This window comes from Nicotiana tabacum, chromosome 16 (assembly GCF_000715075.1).
Source record: "Nicotiana tabacum cultivar K326 chromosome 16, ASM71507v2, whole genome shotgun sequence".
Classification (NCBI taxonomy): Eukaryota; Viridiplantae; Streptophyta; class Magnoliopsida; order Solanales; family Solanaceae; genus Nicotiana; species Nicotiana tabacum.
The window spans coordinates 8,750,247-8,776,071 of NC_134095.1; the positions used below are offsets into that span (position 1 = coordinate 8,750,247).

General features: G+C 36.4%; 1 protein-coding gene and 1 pseudogene across 1 annotated transcript; both read left to right on the forward strand.

The window, feature by feature from the left end:
• Positions 1–538: 538 nt before the first annotated feature.
• On the forward strand, positions 539–17,036 carry LOC107772205 (serpin-ZX-like; annotated as a pseudogene).
• Positions 17,037–22,264: 5,228 nt separating this feature from the next.
• On the forward strand, positions 22,265–25,279 carry LOC107772383 (serpin-ZX). The gene is made up of 2 exons (XM_016591919.2): positions 22,265–22,759; positions 24,176–25,279. Exons 1-2 carry the CDS (start codon positions 22,367–22,369, stop codon positions 24,953–24,955), a joined length of 1,173 nt encoding a protein of 390 aa, XP_016447405.1. The 5' UTR covers positions 22,265–22,366; the 3' UTR covers positions 24,956–25,279.
• Positions 25,280–25,825: the final 546 nt, after the last annotated feature.

Consider the following 25,825-nt stretch of genomic DNA (forward strand, 5'->3'; position numbering starts at 1 on the left):
ATACTGGGTAGGTTGTTGTTACTCGATTTAAATTCCTAAATATTAGGAGTTCTTACCTAGCTACCTAGTTAATAAGGAAATATTTACTTTATTTAATTTAAAATAAATATTAGAAAAGTAATTAAATTACAATTGTATCCAATGTGAAATCTAGTTTTAAAGGGCAAAAAAGGCGAACGACATTTCGTTAATGACTTGCGTGCTTTTATTATAGTATAGATAGATATAGATAGATATATAGATATATACAGAGATAGATTATGAAGATTGAATGATGTTTACACTGTTTTCTCCCAATAACATGAATTAAATCATAAAAAAACAGCAATAACACACGTGACAAATCAGTACTATTACGAGGTACAAAGGGGAAAAAACAGCAATAACATGAATTAAATCATGAAAAATATAATTCCATGAATAAACAATTAAGTCGGGAAATTTAGAGGCGGCAATTAATCAAGGCTGCGTCTGGTAAACGCAAGTAACACATAACTCTTTTAATTAGAGTAAGAAAAATTAATCATGCTAATGTAAGTTCTATACTTAGATTTCCTTGGCGAGAAAAGGAAAAAATCTCCTATTATATAATCAGAAACACGAAATGAACAGAAACGTAGGTTTACAACTTAACCTCTATATATAACGAGAGTCTCCAATCTCAAGTTGTCACTCCTCAGAAATATAGCCATCTTCTCCATGGATTTCCCTTCTTATTTTCGCAGTATGAACTCGACCAGATCCCGTTACTAATGGACAAATCTGTTTGTAGTATGGATCTGTGGAACTCAATTCAAAAGCAGAGCGATGTTTCTTTGATTCTTGCTAAACACGTATTCTTCAGCAAGTTTAAAGAAGACAACGAGTCCAAAAACACAAATATGGTATTTTCACCGCTCTCCATTCAATTAGTTCTTGGCCTTATTGCTGCTGGCTCCAATGGTGCCACATTTGTTTAACAAAAAATCTGAGTCTTTGGTCAAAGCTAAAAAGAAATTCGGGTTACTGATAATCAGGAGACGAAAATAAAATATTTTTGAGAATGATGGTAAAGCAGTAAATAGTTTTGTATTTCTGTAAGATCTCAATAGTATTTCGTGTCCTTACAGATGTTGAGTTTTTCCCCTTTTATAGTTGATTCTAGGAGAAGATATAATGTCTTTGTCTTAATGAGGCAATTATGAGCAATAAATGATATTTAAAAGAAACGATACACAATCATTTCTATTTAATTCAGATTCTCTAACGTATTTGACATTTAATGCTGTATTTAGACTCTTTTACGTCATCAGATTCGTATCTTCAACTTCTTCTGATCTTTGATCTTTAAACGACTTGAATAGGTACGAGACTCGTACCTATTTTAGTAACGGTCCACACCTATGTTGCTTTCTTTTTCCCCTATCTGTTGTCGCTCGTGCCTCTTGGCTATTTATTGCGTTTTGACCTTTTGACCAGTCCACGTGTCATGACACGTCATCTTCAATATTCGGACTCAGTTTTTTCCCAATACAGATAGTCCCCCCATTTTCATTTATTTATCAATTAAATATTTGGGAAGTGGACCTTCACAAAAAGGGAATTTTTTGCTGTAATCAATGCTATGACAGTATTGACGCCCCAGTTGTCTTTTCTATTTAATGCTCTGCACACGTGTCACCTTCCGATTGGTTTTGTAATTCTGCAGCCTTTTTCCAAGGTTTATTCATCTCTTATATTCACGAAGCGATAGTTGCCTTTATTATAGGCTTTCCATCATTACACTTCTTTGCTTGACGGTTGCTATTATATACATATATATATCCTTTCTCCCTTTGTCCTTTTCTTCATAAACCCTTAACAAATCCTTTACTCTTTATTTCTACTCCTTTCTCCTTGAGTTCATCCTTTTCTCTGCAATGGCATCTCCGAATCCTAACCCTAAAAGAATCCCAATTCTTGATAGCTTCCCCAATGCCCCTGAAAGACATAGAAGAGGAAGAGGTAGCAGGCTTCGTAGCCTAGGATTCGTTCGTGGTGGTGCCTCTGGTTCTGTCATGCCTTCTTCTAGCTCCGGTACTATTTCCAGAGGTTCTATCACTAAGAAATCTTCCTCTAAAGGTAAAGAACTTCCTAAGCTTCTTCAAGAGCCTTTAGTTGAGGAAATAGTACCCAACGACCTATCTTTTGAGAATGATCGGAAATCTCTTCGTGAGCAAATTGTCAATTTAGAGAAAGCTGACACTTTCCCTTCTTTAATCACTGAACCTTTGGTTTCTATTGTTCGAAAAGATTGCAACTGGAGAAGTGATTTTCGTATAGTAATCCCTAATCCAAATCAAAGAATATCTTCTTTTAGGATTGGATTTTCTTTTGTTTATACTTACCCCTTCACTTTGGGATTTATTCCTGCTATTGACCCAGTCATACTTGATTTCTGTCGTTTTTTCAAAATTTGTTTGGGACAAATTGGTCCCCTTGTATGGAGAACAGTAGCTTGTTTGAGGTATTTATCTGTTAAAGCCGGTGTTGATTTTTCCTTTCCCCACCTTATCATCTTTACCACCCTATGTTATTTTGCAATGGAGTTTTTACTCTAACTGCAAGAAGTAAAAGGGTCTTAGTAAGCCCTGAAGATGACAAGGACCGCGGGTGGTACACTCGTTATGTTGCGGTATGCACAGTTGATTTGGTGGGTGAAACAAATATCCCATTCCCTGAGAAGTGGAACTTTGCACGTAAGCTTTTTTTTTACTTACCGTTCTTACCTCTTAAGAATTTCAACTTCTTTTCTAATTTCATCCTTCTTTGCTTTTCTATAGCAACCATGGGAGATGTGGAACCCGTTCCTAATTTCCGTTGTTGGGTAGATTTAATCATGAAAGTCGTGCCTATGGAGGCGAGAACGTGGAAATCCATTTCCAATTTACATGGTTGGAGAGTGAAAACTCACGGTATGCGTCTCTTTATCATTTTTCGTATGACAAGTCCTTCTTTTTAAAAAAAAATCCTTCTTTTTGTCAGGATTTGCTATTCGAGGAATGACAACCGAAGTGGCTACTGCCCTTCGAGCCTCTTATGGTACTTCTCTTTCTGTGGAGAGAACTCAAGCTAGGCTGTCAAAGAGGAAAGTTGTAGAAGAAGATTCTGAGGATGATGAAGACGAAGACACCTCTTTGATAGCTAGACCAAGAGCCAGGAGACGCATAGTTTCCGAGAATGAAGCTGAAGTTACCCCTGTCTGTGCCTCTCTTACTGAACCTGTTCACATTCCCTCTGAAGATGAAACCACTCCGAGGGACACCAACGAATCTATTCATCGTCTCTTCGTTGGTGGTTTTGAAAGTGGAGAACTAGGTCCAGTTTTAGATGAAGTTCCTCTTTCTTCCTCTGTTCCCATTCCTTCATCTCCTGCTTCTTTACCTGCTTCTGCTCCCTTACCTGCTTCGAGTCTTTTGACTCCTGTTATTTTCACTTCTTCTATCACTCTTCCTTCTATAGCTCCCCCTTCCTCTGTTCAACATGCAGAGGAGGGTTCTAGTAGCAGAAGCTTGTCTATGAGGAGCGTTACGCTTGAAGTTCCTGCTAACAACAGTCTTTTAAGGAAGTCTGGTGGAGCAGATGACTGGCTTAGGCCTTTGATTGGAGATATTGAGAAGAAGAAGATGGACAGCCATAGTTGCTTAACTTTGATGAATGACATCGTTCATTCTACTTTGAAGGTATTCTTCCTTCACTTACTAACAAGTTTTTTTAAAAAAAATCTTATTTCTATGAATTATCACTGCAGGCTAACCTCATTGGTACAGAATTGATGGGAAGAATTTCCCTTCTAGAAAAGAAAGCCCGTGAGTCTAAAAAGTCTATCCACGAGGCTGAGGAAATAGCCAGGGGAGCACAGCTAGAAGCAGCTAATTGAAAAGAGCAGTTTGAGAATGCTCAGGGAACTATAGAAGAATTGCTAGAGAGTAGAAATCTCCTGGAGCAACAAAAGCGAGGTCTGACTTCTGAGCTAGCAGTTGCCAAGGCTTCTTCAAGCCAATTTGAGAAAGATAAGGAGCGCCTTGAGTGTTCATTTTCAGAACAACTATCAAATTGTAGTGAAGAGATCAGAGAACTTAAGGTACTCTTGGCCAAGAAAGAAGAGTATGCAGGGGAGTTAGTGCAAAGCTTGACTCAAGCTCAAGCTGATTTAAAAATCTCTTCTGATAAGGTACGTACCTTAGAGAGTTCTCATGCCTCCCTTGAAGCATCCTTTGAATCCTCTTTAGCTGAAAATCAAGTGTTAAAGAATGATTTTGCTATGTGGGAAAGGGAGTATGAACTTCTTGAGGAGAATTTTAACATAGAGGTGAGTTGGGCTTTTCTAAACTCTCGTCGTGATGCTTTAATAGAGGCCAGTCAAGAAAACTTTGATTTAAACTCAGAGTTGGCCAAAGTTTTAGAGACCATTGAGAGAACCCAACAACCACTTGACTTTCTCTCTCCGTCAATTGAAGCTCTCGTGGCTGAAGAACCCTTAAATGAAGAAGTCGTTGCTATGGCAGTTGAAGTTGAAAATGTTGCAATTCCAGCTTCAGAGGGTGAAACTTCTATGACTCAGTCTGTGGAAGTTGAAGCTTCTGTGACTCTTGCTTCCCTCGTTGATCCTAACATTTCAAGATCAGCTGAAACCGTTCATGTTGCTGCTTCTTCAGAAGTTGCCACCATGTCTGTGGCTGAAAGTGAAATTAATATTGCAACTTCTGATGTGCTAACCCCTTCAATTGGATGATGGTTTTATCCCTTAGTTTTTAAGGGATTTTTTGGTGAAAGTCCCCAGTTATCATAATGGGGCACTTGTATAAACTTTTATTGACTAAGTTTCTACTTAGTCTTTTTAATTATATTAAGAAGTTTTGTTAGTACTTCAATGTGTTCTATTCTTGCCTTTTCCTTACTTATTTAGGACTTATAGAATAGTTTAGCATTTTTATCCTTTGAAAATGCTTTGTGATTCTTCTCATGACTTATTAACATGAGGTTTATAAAAGAGGGCCCTTTTATTTTATCGACACTTAATGAAGAAGACGTCTCAACTTCATAATGGTGTTATAATACGATGAAAGAAATAGGAATACACATGTTTTGTATGAAACAACTTTGACAAGTTTTTATTCATGAACTTTAACAAGTTTTTTGACTATTACATGTATTAAAATACATCTATAACTTTCTCGTAACTGTTTTTCTTGTAACAGATTTTTTTCATAACATAAAATAAACAAGGTTTTTCTTCATAACCTGTTTCAGTACATAGTCATGACCCTATCTTTATATATTAGGAAGGGTTTGAGAGGTGACTTCGTTTATGAGCTTGAGAAATGACTCTGTTGTTCTCATGAATGCTGAAGACTTCGTAACTTTTTCTCAACACTTGTCTCTTTGTGGCCGACTTTTGTTCGATATTCGTATCTATTTTTCTACACATATCTGTGTATAATATGTAGTCCCCCAAGTGTTTGAGCGGTGAAGTAGAAAGCGTCGAGCACTTGTTTATTTCTTTCAATTTGGTCCTTTTCCTGAAACAGAAAAATATACGGGACTCGGAGGTGTGATTGTAGATGAAGACTTCCTAACTCGTGTGTATTTCCATCAGATTAATTGTAACCCTGGGCTGGGAATTTTAGAATACTCCATTTTGACTTGCAGGTCGTAACTCATCATTTGGCACGAGTTAGGGTTTTTGCCTAGCATCTAAAATCGTTAGTAAAACATTAATAATTCAAAAAAAATTAACATGACGATACCTAACCGTGGGTACTTTCTCAGAAGTAATACCTCTTTAAATAGACGGCATTCCAATGTGAGGGTAAAACTTTGTCGTCCATTGTCTCCAACTCGTATGCTCTTTTTCCCGCAATGTCACGAATTTTTTATGGTCCTTCCCACGTTGGACTTAGCTTTACTGAATTAGCAGCCTTTGCAGATTGGAACACCTTTTTAAGCACGAAGTCCCCAATTTTGAAAAATCTGAGGCATGCTTTCCTATTGTAATATCGTTCAATTACTTGCTTTTGTGCTGCCATTCTTATCAATGCAGCTTCTCTTTTTCCTTCAAGCAAATCAAGGTTGACCCGCATCTCTTCATTATTAGATTCCTCCGTTGCCCGAACGTACCGTGTGCTTGGTTCACCTATTTCAACTGGAATTAAGGCTTCCACACCATAAACTATTGAAAATGGTGTTTCTCCAGTGCTTGTTTTTGTCGTTGTACGATAAGCCCATAATACTCCAGGTAATACCTCAGGCCAATTACCTTTTGAATCCTGTAACCTCTTCTTCAAGTTGTTGATAATGACTTTGTTAGTGGATTCCGCTTGTCCATTACCCACTGGATGGTATGGCGTAGACGTTATCCTTTTAATCTGCCAACTTTGAAGAAATTCTGTGATTTGAGATCCTATGAATTGTGGTCCATTGTCACACACGATCTCCTTTGGTGCTCCAAAACGGCATATTATATTTCGCCATATGAAGTCTTTAACTTCCTTCTCTCGTACTTGTTTAAATGCTCCTGCTTCTACCCATTTAGTGAAATAATATGTGATTACAAGTAGAAACTTTACCTGACCTTTTGCTTGTGGAAGTGGACCTACGATATCCATTCCCCATTTCATAAAGGGCCACGGGGCTATAACAGGGTGTAGTAACTCAGCTGGTCTGTGCATATTATTGTCGTATCTTTGACATTTATCATATTTGGACACGAAACTGTTTGCCTCTTCTTCCATTTTAGGCCAATAATATCCTGCTCGAATCAATGTTCTTACCAACGACCTTCCCCTGCGTGATTTCCACAATGTCCTTCGTGCACTTCTCTCATCACATATTCTGTTTGAGAGGGTCCGAGACATCGTGCTAGTGGTCCACCGAACATCTTTCGATAAAGATTTCCTTGATAAAAACAATATCAAGCGACTTTTTTGCGAAGCGCATGAGCCTTCCCTTTGTCAATAGGCACGGTTCCGTGCTGTAAAAAAGCAATAATTTCGTTTCTCCAATCCCATGTTAGATGATTAAAATTTACCTCATTCTTATCAGGTTCGAGAACGGAATGAAATAAATGTATGACTGAAGCATTTGCGTCGTTTGCTACGTCAGCTTCAGATGCGAGATTAGTTAAAGCATCTGCCTCCACATTCTCATCTCTTGGGATCTGCATTACCTTCCAAGTTTGGAATTTCTTAATTAGTTCCCGTACCTTTTCGAGATATTCCTGCATTCGAGTTTCCCTGGCTGTATAAGTCCCCAGCATTTGATTGACCACGAGTTGAGAATCACTCTTGATTATAATTTGTGTTATGCCGAGTTCTCTTGCCAATTCCAAACCTACAATTACAGCTTCGTACTCTGCTTCATTGTTAGTTATAGAATGACATTTTATAGCTTGCCTAATAATTTCACCCGTAGGTGGTATGAGAACTATACCTAGACCTGCTCCTTTTATATTAGATGAACCATCAGCGAATAAAACCCAAGTCCCCGGGTTTGCACCATTAAAAACTTATAATTCTTTTTCTGCTTCTAAATGCATCCCCTGACTAAAATCAGCCACGAAATCAGCTAGTACTTGAGATTTTATAGCGGTCCTGGGTTGATAAATGATTTCGTATTCACTTAGTTCTATAGCCCATTTTGCTAATCTTCCTGACAGTTCGTGTTTATGCAAAATATTTCGAAGCAGAAAATCAGTAACTACAATAATGGGATGACATTGAAAATAAGGTCTTAATTTTCTAGATGCCATGATCAAAGCTAATGCTAACTTTTCTAGTTGTGGGTATCATGTATCAGCATCTAATAAGGACTTACTTACATAATAAATAGGAGATTATTTACCTTGGTCCTCACGGACTAAAACAGCACTTACCGCAACTTCAGATACAACCAGATAGATGAGAAGCTTTTCTCCCACCTTTGGTTTTGCCAATAACGGTGGTTTTGACAAATAAGCTTTCAAATTTCTAAGGGTTTGTTGATAATCTTCATTCCATTCAATATGATCTTGCTTTTTAAGTGCAGAGAAAAACTTAAAACACTTTTCTGAGGATTTGGAAATAAATCTCCCCAAAGTTGCAATTCTTCCCGTTAATCTTTGAACTTCCTTTTTATTAGTAAGGATATCAGGGATTTCTTCTATTGCTTTGATCTGAGAAGGATTTACCTCAATACCACGGTTAGAAACAAGAAAACCCAAAAACTTACCTGATGCAACTCCAAATGCACATTTTTCTGGGTTGAGTTTCATATTAAATTTTCGCAAAATTTCAAATGTAACAGATAGATGAGAAATATGATCATGAGACTGGTGGGTTTTGACGAGCATATCGTCTATATATACCTCTATTGTCTTCCCTAAATGTTCTTGGAACATTTTGGTGACCAACCTTTGATAGGTTGCCCCAGCATTTTTGAGACCAAAGGGCATTACTTTATAACAGTAAGTCCCCCTGTCTGTGATGAAAGAAGTTTTTTCTTCATCATTAGGGTCCATTTTAATTTGGTTGTACCCTGAATATGCATCTAAAAACTTAAAAGTTCATGTCTTGCAGTTGCATCAATTAATTGATCTATATGTGGTAGAGGAAAAGAATCTTTTGGACAAGTTTTATTAAGATCTGTATAATCTACACATACTCGCCACTTACCATTTTTCTTAGGTACAACAACTATGTTGGCTAACCAATTAGGGTACTTTACCTCGCAGATTGACCCAATTTTTAATAGTTTTTGGACCTCATCTTGAATCACCTGGTTTTTGAAAGCCTCTTGTTTCCTTTTCTTTTGCTTTATTGGTGTAAAGGATGGGTCTTCGTTTAATTTGTGAGTCAACACATCCGGTGGTATCCCTGTCATGTCAGCATGGGACTAAGCAAAACTGTCCACGTTAGATTTTAGAAATTCAATTAACATACCTCGCATGTTTGAGTTTAAATTAGCTCCAACATAAACTTTCCGTTCAGGCCAATGCTCAAATAATATTACAGCCTCGAGTTCTTCGATGGTTATTTTGATATTTTCATTCTCCTCCGGTTCTTGAATTGTATCAGGTCTCGAGTCTAAATCTGTTTTCTGTTGCTCAGTTGAGGTTTGATTGCTGGCACCTTCAACTGTTTCCTGTAATTGCTATTTTTCTTTGTTTACAGTGCTCGTATCTGTTACAGCGTTGATACTCTTGGTTGTTTGCTGATCCCCTCGAATTTGACAATTCCCCCACGGTGATGGAAATTTAATAACTTGATGTAGAGTTGATGGAACAACATCCATATCATGGATCCAAGGCCTCCCCATGATCATATTGTAGGTCATTTCCATATCAACTACCTGAAATTTAGTTTCTTTAACAACACCTGCAGGAAAGTTGTTAGAATTACCTCTCTTTTTGTTACCACACTTGAATTGTTGAAGCCTGATAAGGTGTGTGCCTTGGGTATCATTTTGTCTTTAGCTTGCATTTCACATAATACCCTTAGTAGTATAATATTTACGAAACTCCCTGGATCAATCAAAACTCGTTTTACATTAGTATCATGTACAAGTAAAGATATTACCAGTGCGTCATTATGTGGAGTTATCACTCCTTCGGTATCTGCATCATTGAATGAAATACTTTCATTTTCTAAAACCTGTCGTACCCATTTCCCGTGTGTAATTGTTACCTTAGAAACCTTGTTGGAGGCTATGTAGGTTATGCCGTGAATATCTTCTCCCCCACTTATCACATTCACTGTTCTCTTGGGTGAAGTAGGCTTTGGTGGCTCTTGCCTATTTTTTATATAGGCTTGTTTACCTTTTTCACTAAATAACTTAGTGAGGTACCCTTGCTTCAATAGATGACCCACTTCACTCTGCAAGAATCTACATTCTGAAGTTTTGTGCCCGTGATCATTGTGGAATTCGCACCAATGATTTGGATTGCATCTATTTGGATTTGACCGCATCTTTTTTGTCCACCGTACCTTATCTCCCATGCTTCTCAAAACAGCCACGAGCTCGGAGGTAGTGACATTAAAGTTATATCTGCTGAACCGTGCCTTTAAACTTCTGTCATCATCTCGTGACTCTTGTCTGTTCCGATCATTTCTGAATTTCGAAGAAGAACCAGAGTCCCTGTTCCTCGATTTTTGATCATATTGTTGGCTATCTTGTTTTGACCGTGGGTCTTTTCCTGCAGGTCCCATATATGGATCGTACCTGTTTTTACCTGATCTTTTTTCTGTTTCTGATCTTCTGGAACCACCCATTTCTTCATGATGAAACTTAGGCATGGTATCTTCTTCAATTCGCAGCTTCGTACTATACCTGTTGTAAACATCATTCCACGTGGTTACAAGGAATTCTCGAAGGCTCTTTTTGAGTCTTCTCGTGGCTTCAGAACTTTTGTCATTTAAATTACTTGCAAAAGCTATTGCAGCCCAGTTGTCAGGCACACGGGGTAGAGTCATTCTTTCACGCTGGAATCTATCAACAAAATCTCTAAGCAACTCCAAATCCCCTTGTTTGATTTTGAAAATATCTTCCATTCTTTTCTCAACCTTTTGTGCTTCCGAATGTGCTTTAATAAAAGAATCTGCAAGCTCAGCAAAAGAATTTATAGAATTTTCAGATAAAATAGAATACCAGGTTAATGCACCCTTGGTGAGTGTTTCTCCAAATTTCTTGACCAGTACTGATTCAATTTCTTGTTTGGTCAAGTTGTTGCCTTTCACGCCTGTTGTAAATGCAGTCACGTGATCACGTGGGTCTGTAGTACCATCATATTTCGGGATGTCAGGCATTTTGAACTTTTTCGGAATTGGAAGGGGAGCAGCACTTGGCTTCCAAGGTTGTTGTGAGTATTTGTCCATGTCAACCCCCTTTATTACAGGCGGAACTCCAGGGATTTTCTCAATACGCTCATTTTGTTCCTTAATTTGTTTCTGCAAGGTTAGTACTAAATTTTGCAAATAGGAATTATCTGAATTACCTGGTCCCCCTTCCTGTGGTTCACTGGTGGTTCCTCCATTTCCAGAATTAACAAGACCAGAACGGGGATTCTCCAATGTATTATTATTAGGAGTTGGTGTGGGTGGTGCAGCAGACAATCGACTAACTAGATCCTGAAGAGCTTTGCCGACCTGTGCATCAATTAGCTTTTGTAAAGCTTCATTTGTACCTCCTTTAAAGTGTTCAGATTGTTCTTGTTGATCAGCACGGGATTCAGTAACAGGAGTGCCTTGACGAGATTGACGTGGTGAATCTGGAGGGGAGGGAACCACGTCACCTTGATTTTGATGGATTTGATTTTCATGGTTGCCAATGTGTTATTACTGTTATTGTCGGTGTTGTTGTTTGACATGGTGATAACAATGGACAAGATGTAGCTTAAAAGAAAAGATTATCAGATTCCCGGTAACGGAACCAATTTGTTTAACTAAAAATCTGAGTCTTTGGTCAAAGCTAGAAAGAAATTCGGGTTACTGATAATCAGGAGACGAAAATAAAATATTTTTGAGAATGATGGTAAAGCAGTAAATAGTTTTGTATTTCAGTAAGATCTCAATAGTATTTCGTGTCCTTACAGATGTTGAGTCTTTCCCCTTTTATAGTTGATTCTAGGAGAAGATATAATGCCTTTGTCTTAATGAGGCAATTATGAGCAATAAATGATATTTAAAAGAAACGTTACACAATTATTTCTATTTAATTCAGATTCTCTAACGTATTTCACATTTAATGCTGCATTTAGACTCTTTTACGTCATCAGATTCGTATCTTCAACTTCTTCTGATCTTTGATCTTTAAACGACTCGAATAGGTACGAGACTCGTACCTATTTTAGTAACGGTCCACACCTATGTTGCTTTCTTTTCCCCTATCTGTTGTCGCCCGTGCCTCTTGGCTATTTATTGCGTTTTAACCTTTTGACTAGTCCACGTGTCATGACACGTCATTTTTAATATTCAGACTCAGTTTTTTCCCAATACAACATTGTACCAGTTTCTTACTTTCCTCAAGCTCAACTCCATTGAAGAAGTGAATTCTCTTTATTCTTGGATCGTCTCTAATTCCCTTGTCGATGGCAGCCCCATGGGTGGTCCTCGTTTGTCTGTTGCTAATGGGGCTTGGATTGACCAATCTCTGTCTTTTAAACATTCTTTCAAACAGATTATGGACAATGTGGTGACATCGTTTACCTTGCTTTTTTCTCTCATCTTACCTTTTCTTATTATTAAATAATCATATTTTATCCTTTACCCTACTCTTTTATATAATAGTTCTATTTCGTATCCTATTTTTTCTTAGTAATATCACAAGTTTATTTTTCATATTGTTGGTACGTGACATCATGAAACGACAACAAATGATACAATCTATTCAAATATTATATTCATCAAACAATACAATACGATACATTATGAAACGACATGTAACAACAATCAAAACAAGCTACAACTGTTGGCAATTTGGCTTTGTAGGTCGGTTAGCTCATTTGTTAACATGTTAATTATTTACTGATGTAATGTAGGCCACAGTTAAATTAGTAGTTTCCTAGTCTTTAGGCTACATCTGCTAGTGGAGTTTATGGTCAAGTTAGTTAATTTCCTCTTCTATTTAGGTGGCATGGACATCTTCAGTTATTAGTCTTCTTCTATTTAAAGTGTCTCGTGTATTTGATATATTGAGTCAATTACTCAAATGGTCATTCAATTATTTCAAATTATTTCCTAAAGTCACTTTTCTTTTGTTTGTAGCAATAAAGTCATTGAACTATGCCTATTGCACTCAGAAGGTCACTCAACTAGATTTTTCAAATTTTGGATTGTCAAATATCTATTTTACCCTCTAAATTATAAACATTTATCTTCTTTATATTTTTTTAAAAACTTTTTAGTATTAACAACAAAAATTCAAAAATTTATTTACACAATTCAGAATGAAAGAAAATAAAGGTTGTAAAATATATAGTTCACGCACATAAAGAAATAATTATTTTTATATTACGTGCATGGAATATATATTTGACAACCTTTATTTTTTTTCATTCTGAATTGTGTAAATAACTTTTTGAATTTTTTTTGTTAATACTAAAATTATTATTACTAATAAATTATTCTAATTAATATTTTTTACTATGCTCATTATTTTGTTATTCCGGCATTATATATACTTAAATACTTTTTATTTTTTAATTTATAAATAATATTTATTTATTCTATAGGTAAGTCTATAATGTAAATTAAAAAGGGAAAAACCATAATATTAAAAGTTTAAAAAAAATAAAATGAAGATAAATATTTATAATTTAGAGGGTAAAATAGGTATTTGACACTCGAAAATTTGAAAAATCTAGTTGAGTGACCTTCTGAGTGCAATAGGCATAGTTCAATGACTTTGTTGTTACAAATGAAAGAAAAGTGACTTTAGGAGATAACTAGTATTATCACCCGCGCGAATGCGCGGACACTAATCATGTAATATATTTGAGTTATTTAGATTATATGTAAATAATTTTAAAATTTAAACTTTCTCTATTAGATATAGATAGTCATTGGATCTTAATTAAGAAACATTACATGAAAAAGATTAACCATTTCTCAAATTTCCTAGATATAATTCTATTTTTCTTTTTTGATATCATTCTCACCGGTGTCATTGGATCCTAAAATTAGGCGGGAAGCAAAATAATAACTCATATTTATGACAAAACAATCAATAGTTAGACTATGAAGGACTCTTTGGATACGACTTGACTTTTTTACTAATACATGCATGAACTCTTATCTATTTTTTACTAATTCTATTTTTCTTTTTTGATATCATTCTCACCGGTGTCATTGGATCCTAAAATTAGGCGGGAAGCAAAATAATAACTCATATTTATGACAAAACAATCAATAGTTAGACTATGAAGGACTCTTTGGATACGACTTGACTTTTTTACTAATACATGCATGAACTCTTATTTTGTGAGTTGATATCTTTCAAAAATTATATCTATTTTAAAATTTCAGTTTCTAAAACATTATTTTTAAATAATAATTTATTTTATAATAATGTAAGTAAAAATGTTATCCTTAATTCAAAACTCATTTTAGTCGGCTGTCTAAAATTTAAAAAATTGTTTAGCCAGTAATTTGTTTTTTCCAGTATGGCTACATTTTGATATTTGACATTAACCATATTAAATATCTGAGTTATTTGAATGATATGTAAATAACCTTAAAATTTAAACCTTCTAGATAATCGTTAGATATCAATTACGAAATAATACATGAAAAAAGACTAACATTTTCTCAAATCTCGTAGTGATAATTTTATTTTTGTACCATATTGGTGTCATTGGAACTTAAACATAGCCAAAAAGTGAAATAATAACTCGTATTTATGTCAAAGCACAAAGGTTGACACAATATGAACGATTCTTTGGTTACGATATGACTCTTTTACTACGACTTGAACTCTTATTTAGTATGTTGTTATCTTTCAAAAAATATTTCTATTTTGACGTTTCAATTTCTAAAGCTTTATATATCAATAATTATTATCTTTATAATGATGCAAATGAAGATATTATTCTTAATTTAAAATTCGCTTTAGTCGGCTATCTAAGAATTTAAATGATTCTTTAGCCGGTGAAATTTTATTTCAATATGACGTCATTTTGAGTTTATCGATATCTCTAGCCACAGATTTTGAATTTGGAATACCTTATATACAGAGGTGGATCTAGGATTTATACTTTATGGATTCAATTTTTAAGGTTTTAGCATTGAATTCATTATATTTTTAGAGTTATAGGTTCATATCTACTGTTTTTATAATTTTAAGAATTGTTCAAATATAAATTTTTGTTGAGCATGAAAAGTTATGGGTTCAATTGAAACTATTGTCAACACTCTGCATCTGCCTCCGCCTATATATATGTACAAATTTTTTGTTCTTTGAATCATTAAATGTTAAATTAGTTGACTGTTATTATATAACATTTCATATATTGTCTTGAAATTGCCAAGTAGTTTTTTATCGACACCATACTTGGCCTAACCTCAATGCAAATTACTCAAATTGCATTTATATTCAAATTCAGATATCATATCAGTTTGTTAGTAATAGTGATTTTAAAAATGACACACAATATAAATTAAAAAAATATTCAAAGATATCATTGTCTTATAATCTATGTATTTGAGTGAAAAAAATATTATTAAATCGATGATATCAACTTCCAAAATTTTTATACTTAACATGGATGAAGCAGAAGAAGAAATTCGTTGTCATCTCTTATTTTTGGTTTTTAGATTTTTCATATATTTTTTCTATATTTATTTTCTTTTATCTTATTTTTTATGTCTTTTTTTTTTTACAAAAAATTAATTTATTTCTCTATAAAAGGATTAGTTTAAATAGAAATTGTCTACATAAGAACTTTATTTATATTTTTAGTCTTTAGTTGAAATTCTTCCATATTTTTCTTTTGGCTTTATCTAATCAATCTAAATATGTGCTCGCCTTACCACTTAAATTAAAATTTTGAAAGATTGTGTAATTATATGTAATCGATATATAATATGTGTATAATCGTGTGTTGCCAGTATATCATCTATGAATATTAGCTATAAAACGTAAACAATAAATCTGACCAGATATTTATATAAATATTCTATAAGATTTCGGTTTCTTAATTTTATCCATGATATGACTTCTATTATAATAATTTAAAAACTCTACAAAATTCAAAAATATATTATCCATTTATTTTTAAAATTACATTATATTAAAAAAATCCATTTTGAAATAATTTGTTTATATTTTAAAAAAAATATTTCATGTCATACCATTTTTTTTTAAATATACTTTTTGTTACACTTGAAAATTGCTATAGAAACTATCAATAAAGTTACCATATACTATTTGCATTTATTAGCTTGCCACTTGTTTTAACCACAATGCAAACTTTATATAGTAACTTTCTTGATTTAATATATATATATATATATATATTGAGTGACCATTTAAGTAATGGACTCTTGATATATTACTTGAGTCAATTAAGTACTTTCATTGTCTGTTGCTTTCTCATATATGCTACTGACAATTTTCAACAACAGCTTCTATAATGTGCATATAGAATATTTTTTTCTTTTAATAATGTGCATATAGAATATTTTTTTCTTTTAATTTCAACTATATTAGCCTGCTGATTTTATGTTCTCTGATTTTATTAAGGCTGAAGAGTGAAGAGGTTCGTAATGAAGTCAATAAGTGGGCTAAAGAGGAAACAAATGGTCTAATCAATGAGATTCTTCCTCAAGATTCAGTCAAAAGCGATACAGTTCTCATCTTAGCCAATGCATTATATTTCAAAGGAATATGGAATGAGAAGTTAAATGCTTCAGATACAAAAGATGATGAGTTTCATCTCCTCAATGGAGAATCAGTTCAAGCACCTTTCATGACCAGCCGAAAATGGCAATACGTTTAAGGCCTTTAATGGTTTTAAAGTGCTAAAACGTCCTTATAAACAAGGCGACGACAAGCGCTGTCTCAGCATGTACATATACCTCCCAAATGCCCGCGACGGATTACCTGCTTTACTGGAGAAAATCAGTTCAGAACCTGGATTCTTAAATCGACATATTCCATTAGAAAAAGTTATAGTGCGTAAGTTTCTTATCCCCAAATTCAAAATAACTTTTGGGTTTGAAGCTACAGAGGTTCTAACAGGACTTGGCCTCACACATCCTTTCTATGGCAATGGTCTCGCTGAGATAATGGACGATAATGACCCTCTGTTTGTAACAAAAGTTTTTCACAAGTCGTTTATTGAAGTCAATGAGGAAGGTACAGAAGCTGCGGCAGTTACTGCCGCTACAATGGTGATTGGGTGCTCAGGTGTGATGATTAAAGAGGAGCAGATAGATTTTGTTGCTGATCATCCCTTCTTGTTCCTGGTGAAAGATGATGCTACTTGTGTTGTTTTGTTCATAGGGACTGTGTTGAATCCTCTTAATCAATTTTAGTTAGTTGCATCGATGTTAAATCCACTTAATCAATTTTAGCTAGTTATATCGATGTTTACGTTTATTTTTAGTTGTGCTTTCAATATATGGTAATGACAGAAGTTGTGTCTCAGTTTGTTTATAGTTCAACTTCAAGTTCTTTAATTTCGTCACTTGTTATACTTAATATATGAGTATTTGTCATGTTATGCGCTGTATACAAGTTAATTCGGCAAAATGAACTGAAAAACTTCCGTTTGAGGGATGAGATTAATGTTTATTCAACGAATAAGAATGTACATAAAACATATACTATTGCATAATAGGAAAAACACATCGAAAAACAAATAAAAATAAAATCATAATTGATATAGAAACCTCTTCTAGTTGGAAATTTTTTCCATTGAGAAAAAAAATGCAAAATCAGAGCTACAATGGTTAGTAATTCTAATAGGATGCCTGAAGAGTGGGGGTGGAGTACAATGGTTCTGTTGTATAAGAACAAAGGTGATATTCAGAGCTGTAACAATTATAGGGGTATCAAATTACTGAGTCATACCATGAAAGTCTGGGAGAGAGTGGTTGAAATGAGAGTGCGAAGGACGGTGTCTATTTCAGACAACCAGTTCGGGTTCATGCCGGGGCGATCTACCACAGAAGTTATTCACCTTATTAGGAGGATGGTGGAACAATACAGGGATAAGAAGAAGGATCTTCACATGGTGTTTATCGATCTAGAGAAAGCGTACGACAGGGTACCTAGGAAGGTCTTATGGAGCTGCTTAAAGGCTAAAGGGGTCCCGGTTGCATATATTAGGGTGATTAAAGACATGTATGATGGAGCTAAGACTCGGGTTAGAACAGTAGGAGGCGACTCCGAGCATTTTCCGGTTGTTACAGGGTTGCACCAAGGGTCGACGTTCAGCCCTTTCCTATTTTCCCTGGTGATGGATGCCATAACGCACAATATTCAAGGGGAGGTGTCATGGTGCATGCTATTTGCTGATGACATAGTCCTAATTGACGAGACCCGACGCGGCGTCAATGAGAGGCTAGAGGTTTGGAGACAGGCCCTTGAGTCTAAAGGGTTCAGATTGAGCAGGTCGAAGACGAAATACCTCGAGTGAAAATTTGGGGACGAGGCGACGGGCGAGGGAGTAGAAGTGAGGCTTGAATCTCAAGTCATACCTAAGAGGGGTAGTTTCAAGTACCTTGGGTCAGTTATTCAGGGGACCGGGGAGATCGACGAGGATGTCACACACCGTATAGGGGTGGGGTGGATGAAGTGGAAGTTAGCGATGGGAGTCCTGTGTGACAAGAAAGTGACACCGTTACTAAAAGGTAAGTTTTATAGAGCAGTAGTTAGACCTGCCATGTTGTATGGTACCGAGTATTGGCCGGTTAAGAACCTACACATCCAGAAGATGCAAGTAGCAGAGATGAGAATGTTGAGGTGGATGTGCGGGCATACAAGGATGGATAAGATTAGGAACGAAGATATTCGAGAGAGGGTGGGCATGACCCCAATAGAGGACAAGATGCGGGAAGCACGACTCAGATGGTTCAGGCACATTCAGAGGAAGTGCACTGATGCACCTGTGAGGAGGTGTGAGCGATTGGCGATGGTGGGTACGAGGAGAGGTAGAGGGAGACCTAAGAAGTATTGGGGAGAGGTGATCAAGCAGGACATGACGCGACTTAGGATTACTGAGGACATGGCCCTAGACAGGGAATTGTGGAGGTCGAACATTAAGGTTGAAGGTTATGGGGAAGTTGTGAATATCTATACAGCGCACTAGAGTGAGACTAGCCCGTTAGGAGTTAGGCTTAGGATACTACTGGTTAGCTACTGATGCAGGGCTTTATACGCTGGATATTAGTTTACCTTCCATCTCTCTCGTATTTTCTATATTCTCTTATATGGCTGTTATTTTGCTATTTTAATTTATTTTATGTATGTTATGTATTTTATGTTATTATATTATGAATCTATCAATAGTACTAATATATCGTCACTTGGTGCCTTCTTGAGCTGAGGGTCTCCTGGAAACAGCCTCTCTGCCCCTCGGGGTAGGGGTAAGGTCTGCATACATACTACCCTCCTCAGACCTCACTTGTGGGATTATACTGGGATGTTGTTGTTGTTGTTGGGGTCTTACCTGATATAATAGTAAATATTATTCTCATATCTAAGTTTTATTTAAAGGCAAAAATTTCATGATATTTGTGACAAACTAATAAAACGGTAGTCAAGGTGTGTGACAAACTAGCACGAGCACTAATTTAAAAAGCAAAAATTCTTTTTGTAAACCAAGTTAACATCAACACTTGAAAAAACAATTACTCATTTTTTCTTTGATTACGTGGTCACCTTGCTGATTGCGGTAGAAAGGGAATCCGGAACCAAAATGTGTTTTTTTTTACTCAAAATATAGAAATAAGTGTTAAAAAAAAGTTATCAAACTATATATAACGCCACAAATAGTGGCGCTATACAGTAACGTTAACTGCACCGTTACTGTATAGCGCCACTATTTGTGGCGCTATACTGACACACCTTACATAGCGCCATTAATAGTGGCGCTATACCCCTTATTACCTGACTCCACCAATAATTTCTGGGTTCAATAATTTAAAAGCGTATAAAGCCACTTTTTGTGGCGCTATATACAAAAAAAAAAAAAAAAAACCCGGCTAACCATTTCCTATATAAACATCGTAGAATCGCCACAACTTCATTCAAAAAATTTTTTTAACTCTTGTTGGTTTCTATTGTTGTTAAATTCTCCAACATTTTTTCATTATGTCTGAAGAACGTAGAATAAGAGTATCATTATATTGGGGGGGTGAGGTTGTGATGGAGAATAACTCTGTGGGCTACAGTTTACCTGCTAAGTGTAATGTTAAATTGCCACTTTCAATGGAGTACGAAACATTGATATCGTTGTTATGCAAAAAAATGAGTGTGAGAAAACGTTCAGTGATACTCAAAGTAACCGGAAGATATCCGTCTTCCGTTACATCGCAAGGGGTTGCTTTTTACTCAGAGTTTAATATCGACGATGATGACACTTTGAGTGATTTCTTGAGGACTCCGGACGAATGTCGGGAATTTCTTGTAATCACAATGTTGGAGATGTACGTGAAGGTCGAAGACGTTCCAAAAAATGAGGTTGTGCGTAGTAGAGATAACCTCCAGTCATCGGGTGGTTATTCTGGATCAGTTTTTGCCAGACAAGTTCCGGATGAAAGATTTTTTCTTGATTTAAATTTATCACCGTCGGCGAATGAGCAGCGAGAAAATAATTTATACCCTGCTTTCCATAATTCACAAGAAGAGTGGTAAACTTCAATTTTTATTTGTGTTAATTATGTATATTTTTGCGTATTGAATTAATTTTAACGCTCATTTATTTAATAGGGGGTACCGGCCGGATATGAATTTTACAAGTGGCCCATCCGGTAGTCATCACCTAACTGAAAACGTCCATCATGGAATGTCATCACATTACGACTTGTAAGTGAAAAGCTACAGCCATATATAAAGCATTTATTAATTTAGTAGCTTATATTTTTGTTGAAATGTGCAGTGAAAACGAGCAAGTTGAACTACCCGTACTCACTCAATTGCCCGAAAACGACGTATTACATCAGGATCTGGCAGATGCACAGAGTGAGCAATAGAACAACGATTACGATAACAATGCCGATGAATCGGGAGACGAGACAGCATTTGCTCGTGAGGATGGTGATGAAGAGAACGAGGAGGAAGGACCTGATTTGAAGAGAGCCCCCCATAGACGAAAAGTGTACGAGTCTGAAGTGTCGTTTCATTCAAGGGAGATTCCTTATATTGATAACTTGCCAGCCGTGCCGGATGTGGAAGCTCTCACAAGAGATTTTGATGAAATCCGGACAGCAATGTGGGATGAGTCTAGACCAACGGTGCTTGCAAAGGGGATGCTTTTTCCTGATAAAGCACGCGTAAGCAGGGCTTGTAAAATGCACAATGTTAAAGAGTGTCGTGAGATGCAGGTATCGGAGTCAAGTCCGACGGTATACAAGGCTATTTGCCGCAGGTGGTTTTGGCCATGTAATTGGATGTTGCGTGCGTCGAAGAAGAAGACAGGTATGTGGAAAGTGGGTAAATACATTCCCACCCACACATGCGAAATGGACACTTTCAACGGGAATCACTTCAACTTGGATATTGACTTGATATCTTTTGTACTTATTCCGCACATCGAAGCGTCCATAAGGTATAAAATCAAAGAGTGCATTACAGCAGTCCACCAGGAATATGGCCACACAATTACTAAAAGAAAGGCATATCTTGGGCGCAAAAGAGCGTTTGAAATAGTCTATGGTAACTGGGATAAGTCATTTGCAGATCTGCCTAGGTACATGGCTGCACTGCAGCACTTTAACCCCAGAACAGTTATTGAATGGAAGCTTGAGCGGAGTCCGGGTAAACCAGAATATATATTCAATTACGTGTTTTGGGCATTTAAGCCAGCAATTGATGGTTTTCCGTATTGCCGGCCCGTAATATCCATAGACGGAACTCATGTCTATGGAAAGTACGATATCAAGCTATTGATAGTCGTGGCAGTGGATGCTAATGGACAGATATTTCCTCTAGCCTTTGCTATTTGTGCAAATGAAAGCACAGAGACGTGGACAATGTTTTTGAACCACTTGAAAGAGCACGTTGTCAAACATCGTTCAGATATTTGTCTAATATCTGATCGGCACGGGGGTATATTAAGTTCTGTGGAGAACCTTCCTGCCTGGCAAGAACCTTATGAATTTAACAACAATAGAAACCAACAAGAGTTAAAAAAAAAAAATGAATGAAGTTGTGGCGATTCTACGATGTTTATATAGGAAATGGCTAGCCGGATTTTTTTTTTTTTTTTTGTATATAGCGCCACAAAAAGTGGTTTTATACGCTTTTAAATTATTGAACCCAAAATTATTGGTGGGGTCAGGTAATAAGGGGTATAGCGCCACTATTAATGACGCTATATAAGGTGTGTCAGTATAGCGCCACAAATAGTGGCGCTATACAGTAACGGTGCAGTTAACGTTACCGTATAGTGCCACTATTTGTGGCGTTATATATAGTTTTTATATATAGTTTGATAACTTTTTTTAACACTTATTTGCATATTTTGAGTAAAAAAAAAAACGCACTTTGGTTCCGGATTCGTAGAAAGGTACAAGTTCCATACTTCAATGCTAAGTATTGACTTTAAACACTGTTCAAACTTAAACGTGTCTCTACTTCACCATCTCTTTCTTGTTTGACTCTTTAAAAGTCTTTACACAATCACAGAAATACCCAAATAATCTCCATTGCAATGGACCTTCAAGAATCGATCAGCAACCAAACAGGTGTATCCTTAACATTAGCGAAACATGTTTTTGCAACCGAGGTTAAAGGGAACAACAACATGGTCTTTTCCCCTTTGTCGATCCACGTAGTGTTGGGTCTAATCGCTGCGGGTTCAAATGGTCCGACCCGTGACCAGTTGCTCGCTTTCCTCAAATCCAAATCTACTGATGAACTCAACTCTCTTTCTTCTCAGCTTGTTGATGTTGTCTTTGCTGATGGTAGCCCCAGTGGTGGGCCTCGTTTGTCCGTTGCTAATGGGGTCTGGGTTGAGCAGACTTTGCCTTTGAAGCCTTCTTTCAAACAGATTGTGGACAATTTTTATAAAGCTGCTTCTGTTTCTGTTGATTTCCAGAACAAGGTAAGATTTTTAAGCCCCGATTTTAACCATTGCTTAGCTACTTCAGTAGAGTAGGATTATTTCAGTTTTTCCTGTTTTGTGGAGCTGAGATTACTATTGGGTTCGAAATTTAATATTGTATGTATTTAGTAGATATGTTAACACATATGTCTGGGCCAAAGCTAGTGGGTTCTGATGAACCCAGAGGGCTGTATGCATCCCCCCCCCCCCCCGCGCGGTCCGGTTATGGATCAATGCTACATTTTGAGAACTTCTACTTCTATAGAACCCTAGTTTGCCTTAAAAATCAATTTTTTTTGTAACAGATAGAAATAGCCTAAGTAAAAAGGATTAGATATAGGTGATTCATAAAGCCGACGGTAACTAATTTGAGTAATTGATCGGTTCAGTTATGAAATGCTTGATGGGATAATTATACTACGAGGAAATCTGTTGTATCATTTGCGTTTGTGAATTCTTGCAGGCAAATTTCGTTGCCATTCAGTTCCAAACACTTCTTTTTTTCCATTTTCTGTTTCCTTTCTTTTTTCGAAATACTTAAACTTATGGATTGGTCATACATATCAAAGATTAGGATTTATTTAGCAGCTGATATCCGGTTAGGTGGTGTATACAATATAGATTGAAATACTATAAAGTTTAGTAGCAGTATCACGATTTTGATCTTTGTAAACTGTTAAGTTAGCTTGGTAAAGTAATGTGGTGAATGGATTGTGAGCTGGGACATTGGAAGTAACAATTTGATGATAAAATCTTCCTACTTCAATGGAGCTAGGGTTTTGGTTACTGTCAATTCTCGACCTTCAAATATCTTTTGTTGAGTAGGACCAGCCAAAGCTGTCCTGTTTACTTTTTGGTACACATGAAATTCAGTGCGCTTAATGTTTATGCTCGAGGGATTTGCATTTCTACTTTTAGCTCCATAAAACTTTGTGCACTTCATCTTTTGGCATTGAAAACTTAGGGATCTGGTACAAACAACGATAAAGCCAAAGGTGTAAAACAATTTTTTTTTGCGCCTTTGGCTTTCTCTGTGTGTACCTTTTTCTCTTAGCTGGGGATAGAACGATGAACAGATGGGGTTGAATTTGTGCATTTAAATGATTGATAAACAGTAGGCCAATGAATGGTTTCTCACACATTTTCATCATGCTTATCATTCACTATGATCTCAAATACTGATGTATTGCTGCCTTCACTGGAGATTGAAGTAGTTCTAATTCTACATTCATTGCATAAGAAACTGGCTATACTCTTCTAACATTTCTGTTTCCCTGCAATCTTAGCATGGATAGTTCTACTAACCTATGAACTTTAACCAACCAGCACCTGCAGCTGAGTCAGAAAATAAAGTAAAGGAAAACTAAAAAGAATCCTTTTGCATATGTTTTATTATTAAGTTTTGATGATTTGTAGGCTGTTGAGGTTGCCAATCAAGTGAATCAATGGGCTGAAAAAGAAACAAGCGGGCTTATCAAAGAAATTCTTCCAGCTGACTCAGTTGACAGTGCAACAAGACTTGTGTTTGCAAATGCACTGTACTTTAAAGGAGCCTGGGATGAGAAGTTCGATGCATCAGTGACTAAGGACAATAAGTTCCACCTTCTCAATGGGACCTCTCTTCAAGTGCCCTTCATGACTAGCAAGAAGAAGCAATACATAAAAGCTTTTGATGGTTTCAAGGTTTTGGGGCTTCCTTATAAACACAGTGAAGATAGGCGTCGTTTTACCATGTACTTCTTTCTGCCTGATGCCAATGATGGACTGCCAGCTTTGGTAGATAAGGTCAGTTCTGAATCCCAATTCTTGGAGCGTCACCTTCCATATCAGAAGGTTGGAGTTGGTGAATTTCGTATCCCCAAATTTAAAATATCGTTTGGATTTGAAGCTTCTAACATTCTGAAAGGGCTTGGCCTGGTATTGCCTTTCTCTGGTGATGGCCTAACTGAGATGGTGGACTCCCCTGTTGGCAGTAACCTTTATGTTTCTAGCATTTTCCACAAGTCCTTTATTGAGGTAAATGAAGAGGGAACAGAAGCTGCAGCTGCAACCGCTGGTGTGATTAAACTAAGGGCATTAATGGTAGAAGAGAAAGTAGACTTTGTTGCTGATCATCCATATCTCTTCCTGATTAGAGAAGATGCAACAGGCGTGGTACTGTTTGTTGGTAGCGTGCTAAATCCTCTAGTAGACTAAGTCGTGTTCCCACAATATGGAGGTTGATAAGTGTTTGCATCTTCTTTGTATTGCTTGGACTTATTTGGTGCCCAAAGTTAGTTCAAACCGCTTTCACGCCCTTCTATCTTGAGGTTGAAATATTTTCTGCTGAAGAATTTTTTTCATGTACACTTCAAGAATCCTACTCCCTCCTGGTACTGCGGGTAAAATTTTAGTAACTGCTCTTTGTACTATTGAGAGCTTGTATGCCTTACATTGTACTTTGAAATAATTGACATCAAAGGTCTGTCTATTACTTTCAATTTCTAGTTATAGTTGATGTAGCTACATGTGTTTTCTTGTCTGTTTGCCTGGTCCAAAAGAGGATACATAGGAACATGCTAACTATAGAGAAATAGATGTGTAGGTTTATTTCAAACTGGCCTCATCTAAAGCAATTTAAAAGTTGTTACAAGAAAAGCCATTTGAAAATGGAAAGAGCTTTAACAAAGACTCTAAGAATAGCATTGCTGCTTTCCAGTATTGGGGGTTTTATTATTACTGTTTGTTAGTCTTGGGTTTTTGCCTCCTGTTCTTCTTTACGCAATTGATTTAATCATCAATAAATTCCTTAATTTAACCAAGCACGGAACAGATTGACATATTGCAGTCTTAAATGTCCATTCAAAAGAGCTCAATTCATTGTTGCTCCTTGACCTTACTGGAGTTGATTCTGCACTTCGTTGGATGAGATCGTCCAAGGTGTAAAGGCTGTCAACTAGCCAAGTCCGAGGTAATTAGGACTACAAATAGTTGTGCACCAAATAATCGGTGCCAAGTTTAGGAGATACAACAACAACAAGCCCAGTGTAACTACGACCTTACCCCACCTTCAAGAGCCAAGTTTAG